Here is a 21,570-nt window from a genome sequence, read left to right on the forward strand (position 1 = left end):
GTTGGAATTCATTCCGGGTGTTTGCGTGCAGGGCAGCTTCTGCTGTCTGAAACACACATACACAGGGATGCAAAAACATCGCACCAGAAACATCTTTCTGGCCTAACGGTCATAACTCACTATGCAGCCTCATGTAACAAGAACTATGTGAGCCAGCTACTCCCACACATGCCCTTTCTCCCCCCTATGCTGTGCTATAACTTTCTATTCTCTCTCTCCCCCTCCCAATGCCATGCAGCTTGCAATCTTCTGTTCCCCCTTTGCCCACCCTTTGCCATGATGTGATTTTCTATTGGTTTATTTGTAGAATGCTGTGAACTTTTCATTAGTTTACTTGTGCCATGTGTGATTATATATGCCTTTTGATACGCTCCTTTTTGATGACGCTGTAACTAACTTTTTCTAATAAAAGAGCCCTTCGAGGATCATTCGAAGCTTTTTGCTCATCCCAAGGAATTTCGTCTGGTGTTTTCCTTTTGATTAGGCAAGGACACATGAGCAGCCCACCAGTGTGGCGACAACGCCGCACCTCCCCACCTCACTAACCTACTTTCCAGCTTCATTCTCCTGTTCAGGGCAACATAAGAAGATCAGCTTGGAGGCAGTGGGGGCTGGCCAGCCTATTTTCCGGTTTTCCGAACTACTCAAAATTTCCGTACTGGTTCTCGATAACTGGTCAGAACCAGCTGAATACTACCTCTGGGTTTCACCCACTAATCCTCAAAGTCACTATGATAGTCTTCACTATTAAGAAAATAAAATCAGCATCCTGTCCCAAGTTGTCACAGGCACCGCAGCAGCAACAAAAACGTATCTATTCGTTGCTAAAAGAAAGAAAAACAAATTAATTAGTCCATACAGACTCTTTCTTTATATTGCCTATCTCTATGCATAATACCCTGATCAATTTTTATGAAGAGTTATCAAACCATATTTCATCTTGCAATTTTGGTTAATGTGGCTTTAGTAGGATGTGGGGTAAGCAAAAGTAGGGAAACACCAGTTGCAAAAACAAATGACCTTCCCAGCAGTTTCAATAATTGACTCAATTGTAGAAGAGGAAATGACGTTACAGTATGAAATCACAGCCAATCCTGGAGCAATGAAGACATTTGGGAAGTGACTTCAGCCTCAAGAATGAATCTTCTTCTAGAGAAAGAACGATAATTTCCCGTTTTATTTTTCAAGGTGATAAACATCATCTTTCTTGAGCTACCCTATCAGAGTTGTAAAAATCTGAGATTTTTCATTATTTCTTTGGTGACCTTAAAAGGACGACAGATTTTTGCAGCTATACATACAGTAGCTCTATTTTTTTCTTTCAAAGTTTTCAAAATATGCTTACTATTCATTGGTTACCAAAATATTAGGAAGTAAATAAATTGAAAACAGAATAAGATGCATATCTAGAAAGTAAGATTTTCTTTTATTCAGAAGAAAAACAAAACAAAATGAAACAAAACACAAAATGTATTTCAGCCATTTTGCCATGTATGCATATTGACAACATAGATAGGTTAAGAAAAAAATTAAATTTACATTGATATGTCCATCTCAATAAGCTCTGCAAAGAAAATAAATGTAAAATAATGAAACACCTTCACTTTGAAGTAGTGTCACAGTATTTAGTATTTTTAGTATTTTATTAATATTTATATTAATTAGAATTAAGATGTCCTTAATTTTGTTGTTGATTAGCTTTATGCTGTAGAACCGCTTTGAAAATCTTTTGCTCAGTAGTAGTAGTGCAATTTTGCTGAATATACCGAGGAGTATATTACTCCTATACAGCTGAATTCCAGAGGTCAGAAATTCCAGGTTCTAGAAAGGACAAATGGCAGCCAAACTGGATTGAGACAATATGGTAAGTTATAAGGCTTAGTTAAAGCATGTTATGTGACAAGAAACACATACATGTTGAGTTTCTTTAGAATCATAGGGTTAGTACCGTGTTTTCCCAAAAATAAAATAGGTTCTTATTTTCTTTTGATCTCCGAAATAAGCACTTGACCTTATTTCCGGGGAGGTCTTATTATTTTTGATGTGCAGGAGGCGGCAAGCATGGTCACATCATGGCTGCTGCTGTGTTGCAATATTTTCAGGGAGGGCTTATTTTTGGAGGAGGGCTTATTTTAGTGCATGTGCTCAAAAGCCCAATTGGGCTTATTATCTGGAGAGGTCTTATTTTCATGGAAACAGGGTAGGACAACCAATTTAAAGGCATAAACCCTCAGACCATTGAAACCAACATTTTCAACCTTCGTTTGAAAACCTCCAGGAATGGAGCACCTGCAAATCTAGGAAGCAGGAAATTTCTCTTCATTTTGAATCTCTCGATAATGCTTGCACCTATTACTTCTTGTCCTACCCATAAGCACTACAGCCCTAAAGTACTGGAAGACCCCTATCATATCTCTCCTTAGCCTTCTCTTTCTTAAGCTAAATTTATTCAGGCATTTTAATTATTCTTCATAGGATTTTGCGTCATGCTTGTTGCTCTTCTTTGCATTCTTTCCTCAGTAATTCTTTGCATTCTTTCAGTAATTCTCAGTATAGCATGCCTTGCTTGCGGCATGCTATATGCATAATAAAGTCTTCTTGGAATGGTCATGGGTATTTATGTTACAGTACTTATAACCTACCCTCTCCCAAAGGGTTTGGGTGGCATAAACCAGCTATTATGCAAACTGTGGTGTATGTTGTCTAAGCCCAGCCATGCGTGGCTCATTCTATAAGTTAAACAATCCATGGCTTTGTCACAGACTCATTTCCAGTCCCAGTTACTGCAAACCCACAGTGCTGTGGCTTTTTCACACATCTTCTTCACTTAGCTAGCTTCTAGTATGCCTAAAGTTTGATTTAGACTTGTCCACAACTGTGTGACCTATGCATAGGGTCACATACCCACATACGTATGCTGTGAAGGGTTGATAAGTAAACATAGGTTGCAAATAGTTGCAGATGGGCTGATGTGTACAACCCCCAAATCTCAACTATCTGTATGCATTGTGCGGAGGTGCGTGTCCTGAATGCTGATTGGTTCTTCCAACATTGTGTTGGTGCTTTGCTGTTTGAGCGCCCCTAGCCAGAACGTTAACATTTGCAGAAATATAAACGCAACAGCTATGCAAACATCTCTGAACAACGGACGCATGCTTACCTTCCCTGATATGCAGTGACACAAAAGTCTAACACAATCTTTACCCAGAACGAAAACTTTGGAAACATGGTCTGTATTTCCCCTCTATGCAGGCTAAAAATCCTCTCCTGAAAGATGTTAAGGGGAAAAGAATCAGTTCCTTTATTTTGGAACACTTTGTTTTCTTTTCTGGGGGAAAAAGATAAAAGTGTTTTTATGTATACTTTAGCCTAAAAAGTACAATTTAATTGGGAGCGGCTGACCCAGGGACTATTTTCCTTCAGAGACTACCTACAGGCAGTCCTTGACTTGCAACAGTTCATTTAGTAACCTTCAAGCGGCACTGGGAAAAGTGACTTATGGCCATTTTTCATACTTGCAACCACTTCAGCATCCCCATGGTCCCGTGATGAAACTTCAGATACTTGGCAACGTGACGGTTGTAGTTTCCTGATGTCACGTGATCACTTCTTGCCACCTTCTGACAAGCAAAGTAATTGGGGAAGTCAGATTCACTTAACAACTGTGTCACTAACTTAATAACTGCAGCGATTCACTTAACAACTTGGCGAGGAAGGTTGTAAAATGGGGCACGATTCTTTTAACAAATCTTTCACTCAGCAACAGAAATTTGGGTCTCAATTGCAATCTTAAGCTGAGGGCTGTATGTTTTATCCCGTCCATTTTCAAAGTTTTATTGTTTGCTGTTTTATTTTGTTAGCCATATAAAATCTTAGGGGTAATTATATATACATGTATAAATAGTGGTTGCATTGTTCCACGAATCATAAGGGATGTATCCAAACAGCACTATAAATATCCCTTTTGAAAATTTCTGAAGGGCTTTCAGTTCATTATTCATTTATCCTCTCATTTTGGAGAGAGAAAAAATGATCACATCGTGTACCTCAGGGAGGGAACATTAATCTTTCTTGAATTAATACACAAGATTAATACTAAGTTTCCTTTCCTTTCTGTATGAAATAGCAGAGTTCTCCGGTTTCTGGGTTTGGTTTTGCCTCTTATCAGAGAAAAAGTGTTAATGAATTGATGAGGGTAGTATATATGTATGTATCTATGTCTATATATGTATATGTGTATGTATATACATATATATGTATGTATATGTATATGTGTATGTATGGACGTACATATACACACACAAACAATATAACTGATAGAAATAATAGGTACAAGTGGGCTTAATCTAGTTTACCAGAATATTAGTCACACGATTCTCACGATATGTTCCTAAAGCACCTTTGCTTCAGAAAGCGCATGCGCATGACCAGCCCTTCTTCTTTTCTTTTTTTTTGTACTTGAAAGGTACAGTAACAAACCTCTTTTGCATGTGTGGAACGATGGTAACTGCGTAATTCTAATTCCACCCCCCCCCCGCCCGTAAAGGAGGGCGGGGTTTCTACGCTTCAAAGAACAAGCCCGCCGCCTTTTTTGCGCATGCGCATGTTTTGAACCGGCCTCGCCCTGCCAAAGCGTTAAGATCACAGATACTTCCTGCTTGTCCTCTTTTCCTCCCTTTGGGAGACGCATGCGCAAGGCTGGTATGCTCTCCAGTTTCCCAGAGTACTCAGCGCGGTGAAGAAGCGGCGGTCGCGGGCTGGAGGCATTTTGTGTCCTGGATATCGGCAGCGAGAGAGGAAACGAGCGAGCGAGAGAGCGACAGACAGACAAGATGGCGGCGGCCGAGTAAAGCGCCAGTTAGTGGCGGCGGACGGACGGATTCGCTTGGGCTTTTCTTTTCCCTCTTTCCCCCCCTTCCCCCCCCTCCGCGACTCCCTTCTGTTCCTCAGAAGGGGAAAAGCCGCGCTGTCAGCCGGGAAAGTGCGTGGGACGTCTACTCTCCAGAGAGGCCTAGCGCCGTCCAAGCCGCCGAGACCGAAGCCCCTTCTCCTCCTTCAGTCCTCCCCTGCCCCATCCCTGGCCGTGGTCGAGCAGGAGCTCCCCGTGGAAATTTCCGCGGGCTCTCGAAAGCGTGGGAAACAACCCCTATCCCCCCCATCCCCTCCGTCGCCATGGCGAGCAGCAGCGGCTCCAAGGCCGAGTTCATTGTCGGGAACAAATACAAGCTGGTGCGGAAGATTGGCTCGGGCTCCTTCGGGGACATTTACTTGGCCATCAATATCACCAACGGGGAGGTAAGGGCCGAGCCGTGCCTGGGCCTTTCCTTTCGCCTTCTTTCCTTCGGATGTCCTATGCTTCGCCAGTGGGGGTAGAGGTCGCCTTCCAGTCAAGCGGGGGGTTCACGTGCCGGGCTCCGGATCCGGCCCCGGGTGTCCGTTGTGTGGGAAGAGTGGCGGCGCGGTTAGGAAGAGAGGAAGCTGTTTCTCTTGAAGTGAGAAGCTTCTTTCGTGGTTGCACTTTTATTTTTGAGGTCTGGCCGTCTTCCTCTGTCTGTAATTCGGCTTTGGAGAACCTGCCGTTTGGGCTTTCATTCCCCTGCTTTAATTTTTGGCATTTTGGTAAACGTTTAAAGCAAAATACCGGATATTTTTCTGCCAAATAGGAATTTAAAATTATGTGGGCAGAGGATTTTTAAAAACAACAACCCCAAAATATTGTGGGATTGCAGTGTTTTAATTCGAAGGCTTGGGAAGTGCCCCTTTTCACACGTTTTGTGGTAGGGTAGTTGATGTATGAAGTAAATATATAACGCATAGGCGCTCTGGTTATTTTCTGTGAACCAGTAAAAACTCTTGTGGAAAGATTTGCGCTTGTTTTTTTCATGTTGTCATCCTGATCTTGTCCCCCGCCCCCCCCAAAAAAATAGGACACGATTTTAACATATTCCAGAATAACTTTAGGTGCCCAGTATCATTCTTTTTGAGAATGGCTTTCTATACAAGTATTGTATAGAATATATTTGCAGAGATTCCTAATCCTGGGGGTGATACAAATCATTTCACCTATTCTCAGTTTTTGTGAAGCAGTGAGATATATTCCTCCTGATTAGTAGGACTTTGACCCCCATGTCTCCTTTTCCACTGTAGGAAGTAGCTGTGAAGTTAGAATCACAGAAGGCCAGGCATCCCCAGCTGTTATATGAAAGCAAACTATACAAGATTCTGCAAGGGGGAGTTGGCATCCCTCATATAAGGTAAGAACTATAGCTTTAGGCAGGTGGAATATTTACTACTTTTCTCTTAAAGGATCAGTTTACTTTGTTCTGCATTAGAGGAAGTGTTTATATGTTACCTAGTGTTATGATAAACTGCATGTATAAAAGATATTGAGAGCTTTTCGTTTGGCTGCTTCATACTTCCCCTCCCCACAGCCTTCATAACACCCCCCCCCAACTAAATTCTCTGATCATTTTCTGAAATACAGGGGGGGTAGCTGGCAACTCCTGGGATGTACCAATAGAAATGGCTGCTCTCTTTTGTGTTTTTGTTCCAACATGTCTTCCTCCTTTGCTGAGAAAATGGCGGATGTCAGTACTTTAACATTCCTGAGAAGTAGGGCATGTTATTTCTTTCTATTCCCTTTTAATAATAATAATGAGATATTCAGAAAAATGGGCTTGTGAAGATGAGGGAGAGGAGATACGTGGAAGCCCCTTTCTGTTACTGAGAAGACCATACATCACTGAACTAATTATATACTCTTGTTGAAGCAGCTGTTTTCTTTTTTGCTCTTTGAAGATCAATACTTTTCTAGAATCTTATTGTGAGATATAGTATAATGCTTGATTTTGGAAATGGAAAGAATTTAATATATAGATAAGGAAATTGCATTGAAGGTTTAAGGAATATTTTCATTAAAATACTTTATAGTGTCTGAAACTTTTACATGTGCCATAGATATCTGAAGAGATGTATTTGGGGTTTAATGTTGAATATTGCTAGTATATTAGAACAAGGAAATATGCAGATTGCTAAAGAAACTGCATTTTTTTCTAAAATCTTGGTGGAAGAGCTTTTATTTCTTGTACATGACACTGTGTTTTATGTGTCATTTATATCTAAGCTTGTGTGTGTGTGTGTGTGTGTGTGTGTGCACGCGTGTGTGCAAATCTTGACTTTAAAAAGTTGCTACTTAGATTTATTCTGAATTTTCTGTGTATAAATAACCTTTGTCATTTTAAACTACAATAGGAAATGTTGATATCTTTGCCTTTAGAGGAGGCTGTATAGTTGTGAAATTCATAAACTGCAAGGAAGTATTATGACATAAAGCTCTGTCTTTTACAGAATGAATATGCGATTATTTGATGACACATTCATATGAAGCAACTACTCCCTCCTTTAACTCAGCTGTAATTACACTATTTAATTGTGATGATAAAATTTTGTGCATTGTGTAACAGATTTTTATGTTCTGTCTTTTGTTATTAACTTTGATAAAATGCTCTGTTCAGGCCCGGCCTATGTTAAATATAATTATAATCATTCTGTAGCTAGATGATTTCGCTTAAAACTTTGGCTTTGCAGTACAGAGTTTGCAAGAAAAATTGCAGAGGCATTTAGCTGCCTTTAATTTTTTTCTGGTGTACACTTTAAGGAAATTGATATTTAAATGCTTAAAAGATATACACAAGGTATGATTTGATAAATGTATCTATTAACAAAGACTTCATCCCAGTGTTTGTTAGTAGATACATTTGGAATGGAACAAAACATTACTTTTGGAAAAGAAGGAATAAAACAGGTTTATACTCACAATAAAACACATTTCTTCACTAAATTTTGGTTCAAATACAAAACAAAATATGGCTGTTTTGAGTGGAACAGTGTTTTGTCTTTCAGCATGGAATGTTATACTTTGAATTTTCCTTTCTAGCTTGGTAGAGCTGGAAGTACCTGTTGTGCCCCTATTGCTATTGACTTAGATTGGGTAGGGTGATCTAGAGGTGAAGTTGTGGGACAAAGCAGGAAGTATTTTAAGGAAATTATTTCCTTAACTGTCAAGAAAGTTGGGGGGGGGGGTTCTTTTGATTAAAGATTCCCATAGGATGTTGGAGTTCATGTACCTTTGTTTTATGTATAACTTTCTTAGAAAAACAAGATGAAATGTAACCGTAAAAAGTATCCGTATAATACAGGTTCGATTGGGGCACTGATTTGCTTGGTTGTTTGAACATAGGCTGAAAAACATAGTTTTTGATTATGTGATCATTTTGAAAGGCCAAAATGGAAGTTCTGATTGACTTGCTGATCTGATATCTTATTTGCACTCACTAGTCTCTTGTGCGTCTTTGTGTTGTCTTCAGATATACTTAAAATTCAAAATACTATGCTAATTAGCTTGCTAGGCAGATTGACATGTGTATTCTGTTTATATTTTTGTATATTGATTTAGTAAGTGCTTTTTGCTGTAAAGGGATGTTCAAACTTGTGAATTTTGCTTTTTGCTGTTATTCTGTCCTCTTTAGCCCTTCAAATGTAAAAACAATAATTATTTATTCAACAGTATGTGAATATGAGTTTATGATTATTTATATATTTTATTGCTACTGATGTAAAATGCAGTTCACTTGTAAGGAGCAGTTTTCTTGTATGTGTTTCTCTCAGGATGGGGCCTTTCCGGACCAACAGTTCCTCCCTGCCTTTAATAATCTACTAGGGAGAAATTGAATTTTTCTTCTTCTTTACTTTTATCATCTTGCCAGGTGCTAGGAAGTAAAAGGAGGTAATCTGTCGGTAAACCTTTAAATATTGGATCCTGGAAGAATGTTGCTGACTTTGGGGCATGAGTAGATTTAGGCATACACAATTTAGATTAAGAAGGGGTTTATTTTGAAACAAATCCAATTTGAGTTCTTGGAGTGGCCTTCATTTTCCGCATGAATTATCTCATGCCTTGGTGGTGATAATTGATTTGAAAAGGGATATATGGGAGATTGCAGTCTATGATAATGGTGGGTGCTTTACCATTTGTCTTGCTTGATTGTTGGGTCTGCTTGGTTGCTTTGTGTATGTTCCCACAACAAAGCCATCAGTGCATGAGTTGATGAACGGTTTGCTTTTAAGCCAGTTTGTCACAGCTGATGCTCTTTGGGGACTAGGAGAAAGTGATTGGCCAAGGTCATCCGGTAGCTTTTGTGCCTAAGGGAAGACTATAATTTGGATCTCCATGCCTAATCCAGATCTTAACCACTATACGTACTGGCTCTTAGAGTAAGGTTTGTGGTGCTTTTACTTTTAAAGAGAGAATCTGATGATTTCTTTTACAATCCTTTCTTTAAGCATCTTCCAAAGAGAAAAGAAAAGGATGCACTGTACTAAAATTACTGGAAGGCAGTATAGGAGGAGGAAAAAAAACTTCCATAAAGGGAGTTTTATAAAAACTCTTGAATACTTTCTCTGGGTTTGGTTTTTTCTTTTCGTCTGGCTTGTTTGTAGTACTCAACATATAGAATTATTATTTTTCCTGGTTTTGCAATTATGAGGTGAAAAGAGTGCTGGAAACTCTTTTCTTTATTTCTATTTTATGTGGCTGAAACAATCAGAATAACATATGGGAGGCTTTGATGAAGTGTGGTATTTAACCTAGTCATTGTTTAATTTTGTCAGATCAATTGATCTGTAAAGATGAGATATTGCCTTAAGTATGTCTAATCTTGCTAAATGCAGGTGAGGTGCCTTAATGTTTATATCATGATAACTGAAGAATATCCAGTTGCTTAGAGAAATACTTAGCATTGAATTACCCAAGACTAAATTTGAATATTGTATAATTTTGTCTATGTTCCAAATGTTAAATAAATATCATTAATTACATTTATTGAGTGGATTTACACTTACGTACACAAAGATAAAACATTTTTGTCAGTTTTATAGTTTATTTTAATATAAAATTGTGGTTTATAAAACTTGGTTTGTGGCATAGCATGATGTTAGGAGTCACTCTAGCTTATTTAATAAACTTTGTCTTAAGAAATCTTACTTTTTTTTAGATATGTGAATCATGTTTGTTAGAGCTGGTTATTCAGTTCAGGAATAAAGAAATTATTATGATTTGGTTTAAATTGACAGTGCATTGTTTCAGTTTTCTAACATAGTTAGCATCTGATGTGTTTTCAGTTCTTTGATTAGCATTTGAGTTTATACTGACAATATTTGTTATTCTTCCAAAAATTAATTTGGTAAGATGAAGTTTCAGAAGAAGGAAAACAAAAGCATGCTTGGAAACTCAAGATTGTGTTTTTTGCCTTGTGTACCCTATATAACATTTTCTTGAGATTCTCAGCTTATAGATGTTGACATCTTAAACAATAATTATAATTCATAGTTATGAAGATAATTATTGGATGAATACACATAAATCATTGTTATACAGATATTAAATTCTTAAAATATTTAACTATTATTGGTTAGTTTTTAATTCTGTCCGATATTTCTGTGTTTTGACTATTGTTTGCATTTTTGTAAGATGATTTGGAGGGCTTTATGTAATCAGCTGTAATTAAATACAGATAGGTAAGCATTTATTTTTGGTTGTTGATAATGTTATCAAAGAGAATATACTTAACAGAGAATAGCAAAACTTTGCTTCTTCAGTGATGCTAATATTTTTGCATTGTCAGTTACTTGAAATGAAACAGCAGATCTGTTTTATTTCACTGACAGTTTTTCCAGAATGTTATGCACCATAATTTGGAAATTGCAAACTTGTTTATGAGCAATACAAAGTATATTATCTAAGCCTATATTCCAGTGACCTGAAAATAACATTTTCAGTCCCAAATTGTATCACACATGATTCCTTCCACATATAAATTGTGAATAAAAGGGTTCACTAAACTGCAGTTATTGAAATTGTGTGGCAATATAGTATCAGGATAAAACTGCATTGTCATTGCTTTTTAAGCACCAACATTTTCTATTACTTGTCTTTTACGTTAATGAGAACTGAACAGTTTTAGTGACCACAGGATGTTAGAGTTGGCACATAGAAAATATAAAATAGAATGAATGTGATATAAACTGGAACAACCTGGAATGGCTAGCTGGAATTCTCAATACAACCTCTCCATGATGCAACTTTTTTTGTCCCTGTTCTTGAAATATTATTCTGATACCCTGAACATTGTTTATATCCTAATTCAGGAACTAGCATTTTAGCAAGAGGAAATACTAGTGCTGTAGGCTAAAATAGAGAAGTACCCCCCCCCACTACCACAAAAGATGACATTGGCATTTTCATGTTGCCAAAAAGATTAAGTTGACATGTTAATATTAGGAGTTAATTAACCAAGATAGTTGAGAATGCAAACATAATAAGGATTAGAAAGCTACAATCTAAGCTAATAAGAGAAATATCAAAATTAAATCTAAAAACAAAATTGTAACATGGTAATTTTAGCAAGAAGTAAGAGAGAACCAGCCAGTTCTACTGACTAATACTTTTGTAATACAATGACATGTTTTATACCTAAATAAAAATGAAATGTAGTGTCTACCTTTGTTTTGGTTGCCATTATAAAATGTAGTGTACTAGAATTGTTTATTTGTCAATATAGATTAATAAAATTTATAACTATTGTCTGATGATCATTTTGATTACGTAATTGGGATGTAAAGTTTTAAATTAAAAAATGCTGAAATACAATTATCATAAGTGACAATCTCTAAGCAAATTTGATTGAATATTGGAAGGCTTCCAGAAATTTTTCCCCTCTGTATTTCTAGTATAGGGATATTGAGTGAGGACTGCATACCAAAAATGTCTAGAAAGGTTGGCAATGTCTAGAGCAGTTGGTACTGTGTACATAGAACAAGATCAGCCATATTATTAAACAAATCCATTCTCCATTGTGCTGGGAAGAGAATCCAAGGTATGGGTTTCTCTGCTCTTCTGATCGTCGGCTGAGTCAGAAGAGCAGAGAAGCCCATACCTTGGATTCTCTTCCCAGCACAACGAGAAGGAACGTATCAGGTAAGACCAACGCCCCTTACCACCAAATCTTTGCACTTCTGGTATATCAGTAATATAATTCAGGAATCTGTGGTCCTGCAAACAAGTGGAGTGGTTGAAACTAACCGGTCAGTTTAGCAGTAGGGTTCTATTTATGTATTATTTAGTAAATTTATATGCGGCTGATTTTGCCTAGAGAGCTACCTACCTGTGTCTGCCTGTATATTGCCTGTGTATCATCTATCAATCAAATTTACATAGCTGTCCATCCCAATAAAGATTTATTTTAAAAATATGAAACAGTAAAACAATACATCAATTGAAGCCATACAAATCCAAATAACAACATACACATATAATCACATCTCTACCTAACAGTCTATATAGTCACTGCACTGACCCTAATTCATGTTTTTTACTTTTCTAAGACTCAGATATTTTTTTCTGCAACAACCCAACTTCTTTGTCCCTTTTCTTTTGAGTCAAATCCACACTTCATAGAACAGGATTTATTTCATTTATTTTCAGGGATTTTTCAGTGACAATCCAGAACAATTCCGCCAAACCATCAGTAAATCCTGTTAGTATCATAAGATATACCGTATTTATCGGCGTATAACACGCAGTTTTAAAACTAAAATTGCAAGCTTAAACCCTGCCTGCGTGTTATACGCCGATACTGCGTGTTATACGCCGGGTCCCAAACTGCCTGCTCCAGCTGATTCACCGGCGCCCATGATACTCATAGAAGTGCAGCATCCATTTCATGGCAGCGTCGGCGGCTCTCCAGCTACCCTGCCTGATATAACCCCTACCTTGCAGCAGTGGCGGCAGCTCTCCAGCCACCTGCTGTTCGCTTTAACCCCATCATTGAACAAGCGGCGGCTGGAGAGCCGCCCGCTGCCTGATTTAACCCCATCCTAGCAGCAGCGGCTCGCAGCGGCCAGAGAGCCGCCCGCTGCCTGTATTTTTTCTCCATCATTGCGGGTGCTTACCTTCCCGCCCGCCTGCTCTCTGGTCCCAAGTGTACGCGCCGGCATTCTCCCAATCAGCTGTGAGTCCGCAGCCGCCCGCGCTGCTGTTTTAAAGGCTGCTCCTCAGGACCCTCCGAGGCCACCGTACTTCTGACGAGTGACGTCCCTGACGTTACGCTGAGGACGTTACTCGTCAGTGCAATTAAAGAGTAACCTGAGTCTGCTAGCGACACAGGCCAGGTACTGTGGTGAAAACAAAAACATATAGAAATAGGGGTTTATGTGGGGGGGGGCTTGTTATGTGGCGCAGGGGGAAAGTGTATGTGATATGGGGGGTGGGGTTATATGGTACAGGTGGTATCAGGACTATGTGGTACAGGGGGATTAGGTTGTACAGGTGGATCTGGGGGGGGGGGATTAGGTGGTACAGGGGGATCAGAGGGGGGAAAATGATGTGACAGAAGAGGGTGGGGAAGTAATTCATGTTCTAATGTTATAAATTTTAATCCAACATTAAGTTCCGAGCTTCCAAGTCATTTATTTTTAATGAAAAAAAATTTTACTCAAATTTTTGTGTTAAAATGGGGGATGCGTGTTATACGCCGGTGCGTGTTATACGCCGATAAATACGGTAATTCAACCAATCAAAGTAACAGTGTATTGTGTCCACATTTTTAACAATCTTCTGCTTCAGTCCAGCTTGCTTCTTCTGGTTTTCAGAGCTGACAGGTAGAACACTCCTCATAGCTTGTATAATTAAAGAATCTAGAATTTAATCTCTTTATCTCTAAAACCCCTTTAACTAATTAATCCATTTTTGTAGATGCATGTATAATAATGCATAGTTGAAGGAAGAGGATTATATAGTAAATTAATTGGAAAAGAACATTACTTATGTTACATTTTTAGGAATCACTTGGTAAAATTTAACCTTACAAAATCTGACAATAACAGAGTTATAACAACTGTAAAATTGCATTTATAACTTAAAACTTCTGAATTATGGGGTTTATTTAAAAGACATACATGGCTGTCCATTTCATGTGCCAAATCAACAATAAAATACTCAAAACCTCTAAAAAACAAAAACTTATTTTTCCATATATCAACATTCACTTTTGCTGTGCTCCAGCCATATTTTACCCCACAGGTTGTATGCTCTTAAATACTAGAAGAGGGCTAGGTGATGGGAGCCTGCCAGGCTTCACAGGACATGATCAGAATATTCTGCTTTGTTCTCCACTTTAAATCCCATTCTCTAAACCAGCAAAATACTGCTGTATTTCTGTAAGCAAGAATTTTCATGAAACACATTGTATGTTACCATTTGGTTAAGTAAGTACTAATGCTGAAAAAGTCCAGTTTTGAGTCTTTTGATCAAAAAGTTATATTTCTGTTCAGATATTCTGTTATTCTGTTGCATTCTTCATTTTTATGGTCTTGGGGCATATTTAGATAGTGACGAGAGAAAACTCTGCTGATTTTTATTCTGGGAATGTCTCATATAACTCTAAATCTTGGGAATTTCTAAGCCTGTTGGTCTAAATATTTAGTCATTCATTTTATATCCTGTTTTCTATTCCAATTTTTTTTCATAATAGTAATCATATATATAGGTTGGTCTGAAAGATTTATTGGCCTGAAATCATCCTGACTCTCCTGAGTATCTGTGGCTGAGGATAGAGTTGAAGCTATATGTCCCCAGTGTTTTTATATCTTAGCCATATTTTCAAAAAGCAATCCAGAGCAAACAACAGAAGCAATAATTAACCAAAAATTACAGCCTTCATGCACAGTTTTTATTCATCAACACAAAATGTTGTTATCAGTTTTTCTATATAGATTTTCCTTAAGTTACAACTACTTGTTAAACAACAGTTCAAAGATATGGCACTGAACAAAGGGACTGGTCTTCAAAGTTCCAGCTATTGCAGCATCCCTGGGATCGTGTGAACAAAATTTGGCAAGCAGTTCACACTAAATCTTTTAACTCTTAAAGCCCTGTTTTAGGTGGTTTTTGCAGTTCCTGGAAGCCTTCAGCACATCATCTACTTAAGGAAAGCTACTATTTGCCATTGTTAATAATGAAGGTGGGACAAGAAGCAATGAATGAAAGCTGAATCAAGGAGAATCAAGGCTTAATGGGGGGAGGGGAGCTAGGATATTTCAAGTGGATCACAAGTGAAATACATGTAATGAAGACAATACTGAGGTGGCCACAGAGAAGTAAAGTCAGGTGTATAAGTGGCGATCTTTTCCACTGATATGAACTGAGCAAGTAAGCCACAGGTGAAAAACAAAGTCATGGATGAAAAAAGATTGAGAAATACTTCATTAAACAATCAGCATTGAACCATTTGCTAAGCATTCCATAGTGAGCCGGTTTTTATACTGTTCAAAAGCCAACCTTCAATCACATGTTTGCACAAAGATTACATATTCATTTTACTGTATTTCTTCTCTAAACCCACAAATGTACAAACTCTCAATTTATATATTTCTCAGTGATCTGCTGAAGAGCAAATATATGCTTGATACGAAGGCTTACTGCATTTCACAACTTGTGTTCATCACTACTTCTTAATACTTTTCAATTAAAATGCTGCCCAAATATTTTCCCAAGTATACTAAATAAGTTAATCTCATTCAATGTTTTCTACTTTTGTAGAAATTTTCTACTTTGGAACAACATCCCTTTCTTTTATCAGACATAGATGCACATATATTGAATAAACTGCACAGGTCTTGTATTCTAAAAGCAAATCACATCCATGCTATAATATTTTTCTAGTTATACTAGAAATTGCACTTTACATTTTCAGCATTTTCATACCATTGATTAATTTTGCATCCATTCTTTTTGAGGATACCATTTGTGGGATTCAGTTCTGTTCAACAGTATTGTACAGAGTATATAGATTTTTGTGATGTGTTTCTTTACAGTCCAAATTACAATTGCCTAATACTGTTCATTCATGGGATTATTTGAAAACATTTGGGGGAGGCAAAAACTATATATAAAGTAGTACTTAAAATAACAGGTTCATTCTAAATGAGAAAACATTTTAATTTTTAAAATTTATTATATTTCCACAAATTTGCATTTTTTCCCATTAGAGGCAAGTTCCATTGGGAGAACTTTTCCACATTTTTTTTAAATCATCACATTTTTCCTCCATTATTCCATTCAATCGCAGTAGCATGCCATTTTTTTAAGAATCCATTTTTACTTCTATGAAATGATAAGTATATGGTAGCAAGAATAATTGGTAAGGTTTGAAAAGTATGGAAAAGTATAGTGAATTAAGTTGGTTTTAGTTATGTCCCCTTTTCTTTTTTATTTCATGCCTCTGATTGATTTGACTTTTCTGCATAAAGCTTCTTAACCTAAAGATGAATGTGTATATACATTCCCCTATATTCATCACAATTAATGGTTATTTCTCTCCAGGATAATCTATCTCCAACTTGATTCTTCAGATCTTCCAAACGTGTATATATTGCCACTGACTCTAAATCCATCCACTTTGCTGCTGGGCATCCTCTTTTCTCTTCCATCTTTCCTAGCACTATAGACTTAAATAAAGTGAGGTCTTTGTATAACATGTCCAAAATACAATGATTTGAACCTGATCATTTTTGGCTAAATCTTTTTCATATTCAGAAGAAGTTTGGGTTGAGTCCTGATGTTGCGTGGGCTGGGTAATGAAATGTCCTCAAGAAAACAACTAGGTTCATAGAGCATCAACATCTCCTCAAAGAATTTTTGATAATCAAATCATACAGTCCAATTATTGCTTTTATGCTATCTTGATAGTATAGTATTTAATGATGGACTTGAGCTAAGAAACCTTGTTTTATTTCCTGCTAGACCATTTAAGGGCTTGGGGTTGTTACTTTGCACCGCCTAATTTAAAATAATTCTATTTCTAAAAATATTTCACTTTTGATCATTAACCAACCACTTATTACTTATTGTCCATTACTACTATTTGCCTTTTTTCAGAATTTATTTTAAATAAATAAATTTTATATAAATCTAATAGGACCTCTGCTGTCCTATAGTAATGGACAGTTGTAGTTGTAATCCTCCAGTATATACAGCACCATATATTGTCTATGCTTTTGTAGCAGAGTGGAGCAGTATGGACCTTACTTTTGAAGATTTATTGTTTCCCAACTTGAAAATACAAACATAAATGGAAAATGATTTTGGAGACATATAATCAGGTTTTATACTCGGTATGAGATTTGCAGTGCAGGATGAGGAATTATTCAAGTCATTATACATACATTGTTGCTTTTCATGATAATGAAATAAACTAGCCTCCTGACTACAAAATACCTTTTTGCCTATTTTGACATTGCTTTTGAAGTAATTTAATCTAATTCAAAATTAGATTATCTATAAACTAATTGAATCATCCAGATGATTGAGACTATAACATTGATGCAAGTTGCAATATCGTCATGCTACTGTGTGTGTGTGTGTGTGTGTGTGTGTGTGTGTGTAAATAAATAAATCTTGACTTTTTCACTGCTTATAGAGGCAAATGCAGAGGAAGAACCAAACAAGCAATAAGGAAAAATATTAGACATGGTGTATTAATCATTAAATGCTAGACAGGGTGTAAAGTTAATACTGGTGTGTTGAATATGGGAACTATATTCTACACTATAAATTTGCAGCATGGTTTTAAATGGGTTTTGAAAAATTGGATTCTACAAAATTTTAAGAAAACTACACTATATTTTATTATTGAAGTCACCTTTAACAAATTAATGCTATTCAATTGTATCCAGGTTAACACTAATACTGATTTCTGTCTCTTTGCAGGTGGTATGGTCAAGAAAAAGATTACAATGTTCTAGTCATGGATCTTCTTGGACCTAGTCTTGAAGATCTCTTCAACTTCTGTTCTCGTAGGTTCACAATGAAAACAGTACTTATGTTAGCAGACCAGGTATGTGCAAATATTCTGTTTGGATAAGGAGTACTAGAAGTTCCCTGAAATGTAGTTTGCTCTGTGTTTTCAAATACATACAAAGTTTACTGACTTTATAATATCTGTAGTCCGATGAGTAGTTGAGTCAGATAGACTGAAAAAATAATATTATGAATGGGAGATTATTTACTGAATAGCACAAGATTTGTAGACCAAATCATGAAATACAGAGTATATTATTTCATATTTAACATTATTTGTTGTATTAAATCTTAAATTCAAAAGCTGAATTTAATAGTTGCAATAATTTTTGCTATATCTCTTGTGTTTATAAAAGTTTTAAGAGTTTTGAAAAGAAAATTTTATAAGAATGAATATAAATTAAAGGAAAAGAGACACATGCAAAAATAATAAAAAAAATAGTAGCTTCTGATTTTCCTTACAGCAAATATAAGTACAATTACAAAATTACCTCTTACTCAGTGGTTACAATAAAGCTGTTTTTTTCTATTGTCTATTTTTTCTAATGTCAAAGCCATAAATCATGTTCAGTTTTTTCTGTTTTGTGCAAATGAATATGTGGTTTCCAGTCAGCAATAAACATAGATACACAGAGAAGGATAACCTTCTTTTGTCCTTTTTGTAGTTCACTTGGTTTGTTAGAACTCCATTAACTTATATTGAATACAATGCTGTGCCAAAATGCTTTTTTGACTCTAACTGCCAAATAAAAGATGGTGAATTGAAGCAATGTTAAAGAAGAAAAATTAACCATTTTCATTCAGTCCTTCAATGAAACATATTTGTATAAAGATTCAACTATGAGAGTATAATGCAAATCTTTTAAAGCTACGTCTTCTTGCAATTACAGAAGAATACCTGTTGAACAGCAGTTTACTTCTGCTGTTATTATTTCTTTCTGGATCAAATACTCCAATCAGTGGTGTTCTTTTAAAAAAAAAGCTCATTTTCTATGGGAAAACAAGATTGCTACTATGCTACCAAGTTTTAACCACATTATTTTGAGGATGAGAGTTGGAAGTATAGTTGCAGAGTTGAGACTGGGAGGGTGTATGCAGGCTACAGATGCCCCTATTTAAAAAAAATTCTCCAATAGGCCTATGGAAATGTATTAATCATTTAACATGACACGGTTAATAACAGAAATTTAAGTTCTTTTAATATAGAGCAATACGTAGACTAGACATGAATAACAATAACTTGTTTTTCTGTGGCCAATAATATGAATTCATGTACATAATAAAAGCTCAAAGTGATTAAAGATTTTATGGAGAGAAACAATATTTTTTAGTTCTATAGAATAAACAGAATAGCTCTGTTTTATATTCTGCCTTTCTACTCGAGCAGATATCCAAGAATGCTGACAAGAATCAAATTTTGTAAGCCAGAAAGTTAAAACATATGAAAATTAATAAATTAACCTCAAAACCTAGCAAAATGTTTCTCTGGATCTTTTAAATGTAGGCCATGAAGCAATATAGAAGACTGTCTTTCACGCGTCAAATAGTTAGATATTTAAGAGCTTCTTCAGAAGAGCCTATTCAGCATATTTCATTGGAAGGCAGGATAATCATCAGCTCTTTCAGGACTTTAAAGATTAATGTCAAGAATGTGAATAATAGACATCTTTGGAGAGAACTCTGGAATTTTTCTCTTTCTTTGGATTGCACTAAATCTAGATATAGTCCAACCTTAGTTGTTGAGAAAAGCCTAAACTACTTCCAGTTCACCAGTTTTACTTAAGGAAAACTGTTGCACTAAATTGAGATTGGTGTGATCCAGAGGAACAGCAGAGATCAGAGCTTCTTGAATATTCCATTAGAGTAGGTTTTGTACATATCTGATTAATAATAATAGCTTAAACTACAAAAAACCGGCCCTGCAGGCAAACCGGAAATTCGGGAACAGAGCCTTCCAGAGGCTTCCCTGAAAACTCTGGAGAACGAAAAACACCCCAACGGACAAACCGGAAGTCACTTCCGATTTGCTCGTAGGGCCATTTTTAGTCCCTATGAGCCTTTGTTCCGGAGGACTAAAAACAGCCCTATGAGCAAACCGGAAGTCACTTCCGGTTTGTCCATTGGGTTGTTTTTCATCCTCTGGAGCCTTCAGGGAAGCCTTTGGAAGGCTCCGGAGGACTTAAATCGGCCCTACGAGCAAACAGGAAGTCTGTCTCTGAATTTCCAGTTTGCCCGTAGGGCCGGTTTTTTGTGCTCCAGAGGCTTCAGGGAAGCTCCTGAAGCCTCCAAAGGGAATCCGGGGGGGGGGGGGAGGCTGTTTTCGCCCTCCCCAAGCTCCTATAAAGCCTCTGGAAGGGGAAGGCAAAAAATGGCTTTAAAAAAAGCTGAACTCAGCATGCGTGCGCTGGCCAGCTGACAGAGCAATGCCTTGCGTGCCCTGACAAATGGCTCAGCGTGCCACCTGTGGCACACGTGCCATAGGTTCGCCATCCCGGGGCTATCTTGTACATGCTTGACAAATAAATAAATGAATCGTCATGTAAAAAATGTCTTAGCCCATAGAAGGAAAGATTGAAATTGGAAATCATACGTGAAATGCTTTTAAATTTGACCAATTTTCTTCTTGTTTACAGATGATCAGTAGAATTGAATATGTGCATACAAAGAATTTTATACACAGAGACATTAAACCAGATAACTTTCTAATGGGTATCGGACGTCACTGTAATAAGGTCAGTCTAACACCCTTTTTTGCATGAAAAGAGTTATCATAAAATACAGTTTATTGAAAAGTTGTGCTGCTTGAGTTAGCTATTGGTTAATAGTATTCATCAAGAGATGAGATTTTCAGTCATACTACTACAAGCAAATCATATGATCTCAGCCTTTGTTCAGACCTTAATTAAGCAAATCAGTATGTTATATAACCTATATTTCTTTCCATACTTAAGTTCTTTCTATATAAATATCCTTTTATTCAAAATCAATGAATTACAGTAGCACAGCTTGCCATAAACTGCGATTTTGTATTGTTTGCTTTATTTTCTAGCATGGTGGATTCTTGACTTCCAGTTACCTAGATTTTAATTGAGTAGAATCAACTTATAAAGAAATATTGGTTTGTAATACTACGGAGCTTTGTTTATGAAACTGCATTCTGTGCAATCACAAGCCTGTGGAAGTTCAGAATGCAGTTAATGGGTAGGTATAGGTTAACATTTGCTTACTGAATTTTAATATTTCATTGGATTTTAAGTGGGGGTAGAGGGGGATGATAGAAATTGAGCTGGAAATGCATGTTTTTTGAAACTTTTGGTTGGAAATATTCTTGGCTAGCTTGTGAGAGTAAACTGTGATACTTTACATTGAGCTCGAGCAGACAGGCAGCATTGGCAATGCATTTAAAGCATGCTGTTAAATAGAAATTCTGAAGTTTGGGGAAATGTATGTGAACTGAATCTATATTGGCAGCAACATTCCCATACAGATTGGATCTTCATAAGCCATCAGCGTTTACCTTTTTGATATTTTTAGCCATAAAATGTTACCTTTGTTTGCCTGTATGAATGCCAACTTGGAGCCATTACTTGAGAGTAAAATCAAACCAACAACCACCTGTTGAATTCTGTGTTAAAGGCGTTCAGTGAAGCATTAAA

The 21,570-nt window shown here is 36.8% G+C and overlaps 1 protein-coding gene across 7 annotated transcripts in view; it reads left to right on the forward strand.

Moving 5' to 3' along the window:
* The first annotated feature begins 4,635 nt into the window (after positions 1–4,635).
* Positions 4,636–21,570, forward strand: part of CSNK1A1 (casein kinase 1 alpha 1) — a 37,272-nt gene continuing 20,337 nt past the window's right edge. For 3 of the 7 annotated variants that reach the window (XR_004254719.1, XM_032210048.1, XM_032210049.1), the window contains exons 1-4: positions 4,636–5,295; positions 6,148–6,254; positions 17,825–17,951; positions 20,548–20,646. Coding sequence is in view for 6 of the 7 variants with exons in the window: in XM_032210048.1 (XP_032065939.1) it covers positions 5,173–5,295; positions 6,148–6,254; positions 17,825–17,951; positions 20,548–20,646 (456 nt within the window). In the remaining variant the exon portion in view is untranslated. The remainder of the gene's footprint in view (positions 5,296–6,147; positions 6,255–17,824; positions 17,952–20,547; positions 20,647–21,570) is intronic. The other 4 variants (XM_032210051.1, XM_032210054.1, XM_032210052.1 and 1 more) reach the window with 3 other exon arrangements.

This window comes from Thamnophis elegans, chromosome 2 (genome assembly GCF_009769535.1).
Source record: "Thamnophis elegans isolate rThaEle1 chromosome 2, rThaEle1.pri, whole genome shotgun sequence".
NCBI lineage: Eukaryota > Metazoa > Chordata > Lepidosauria > Squamata > Colubridae > Thamnophis > Thamnophis elegans.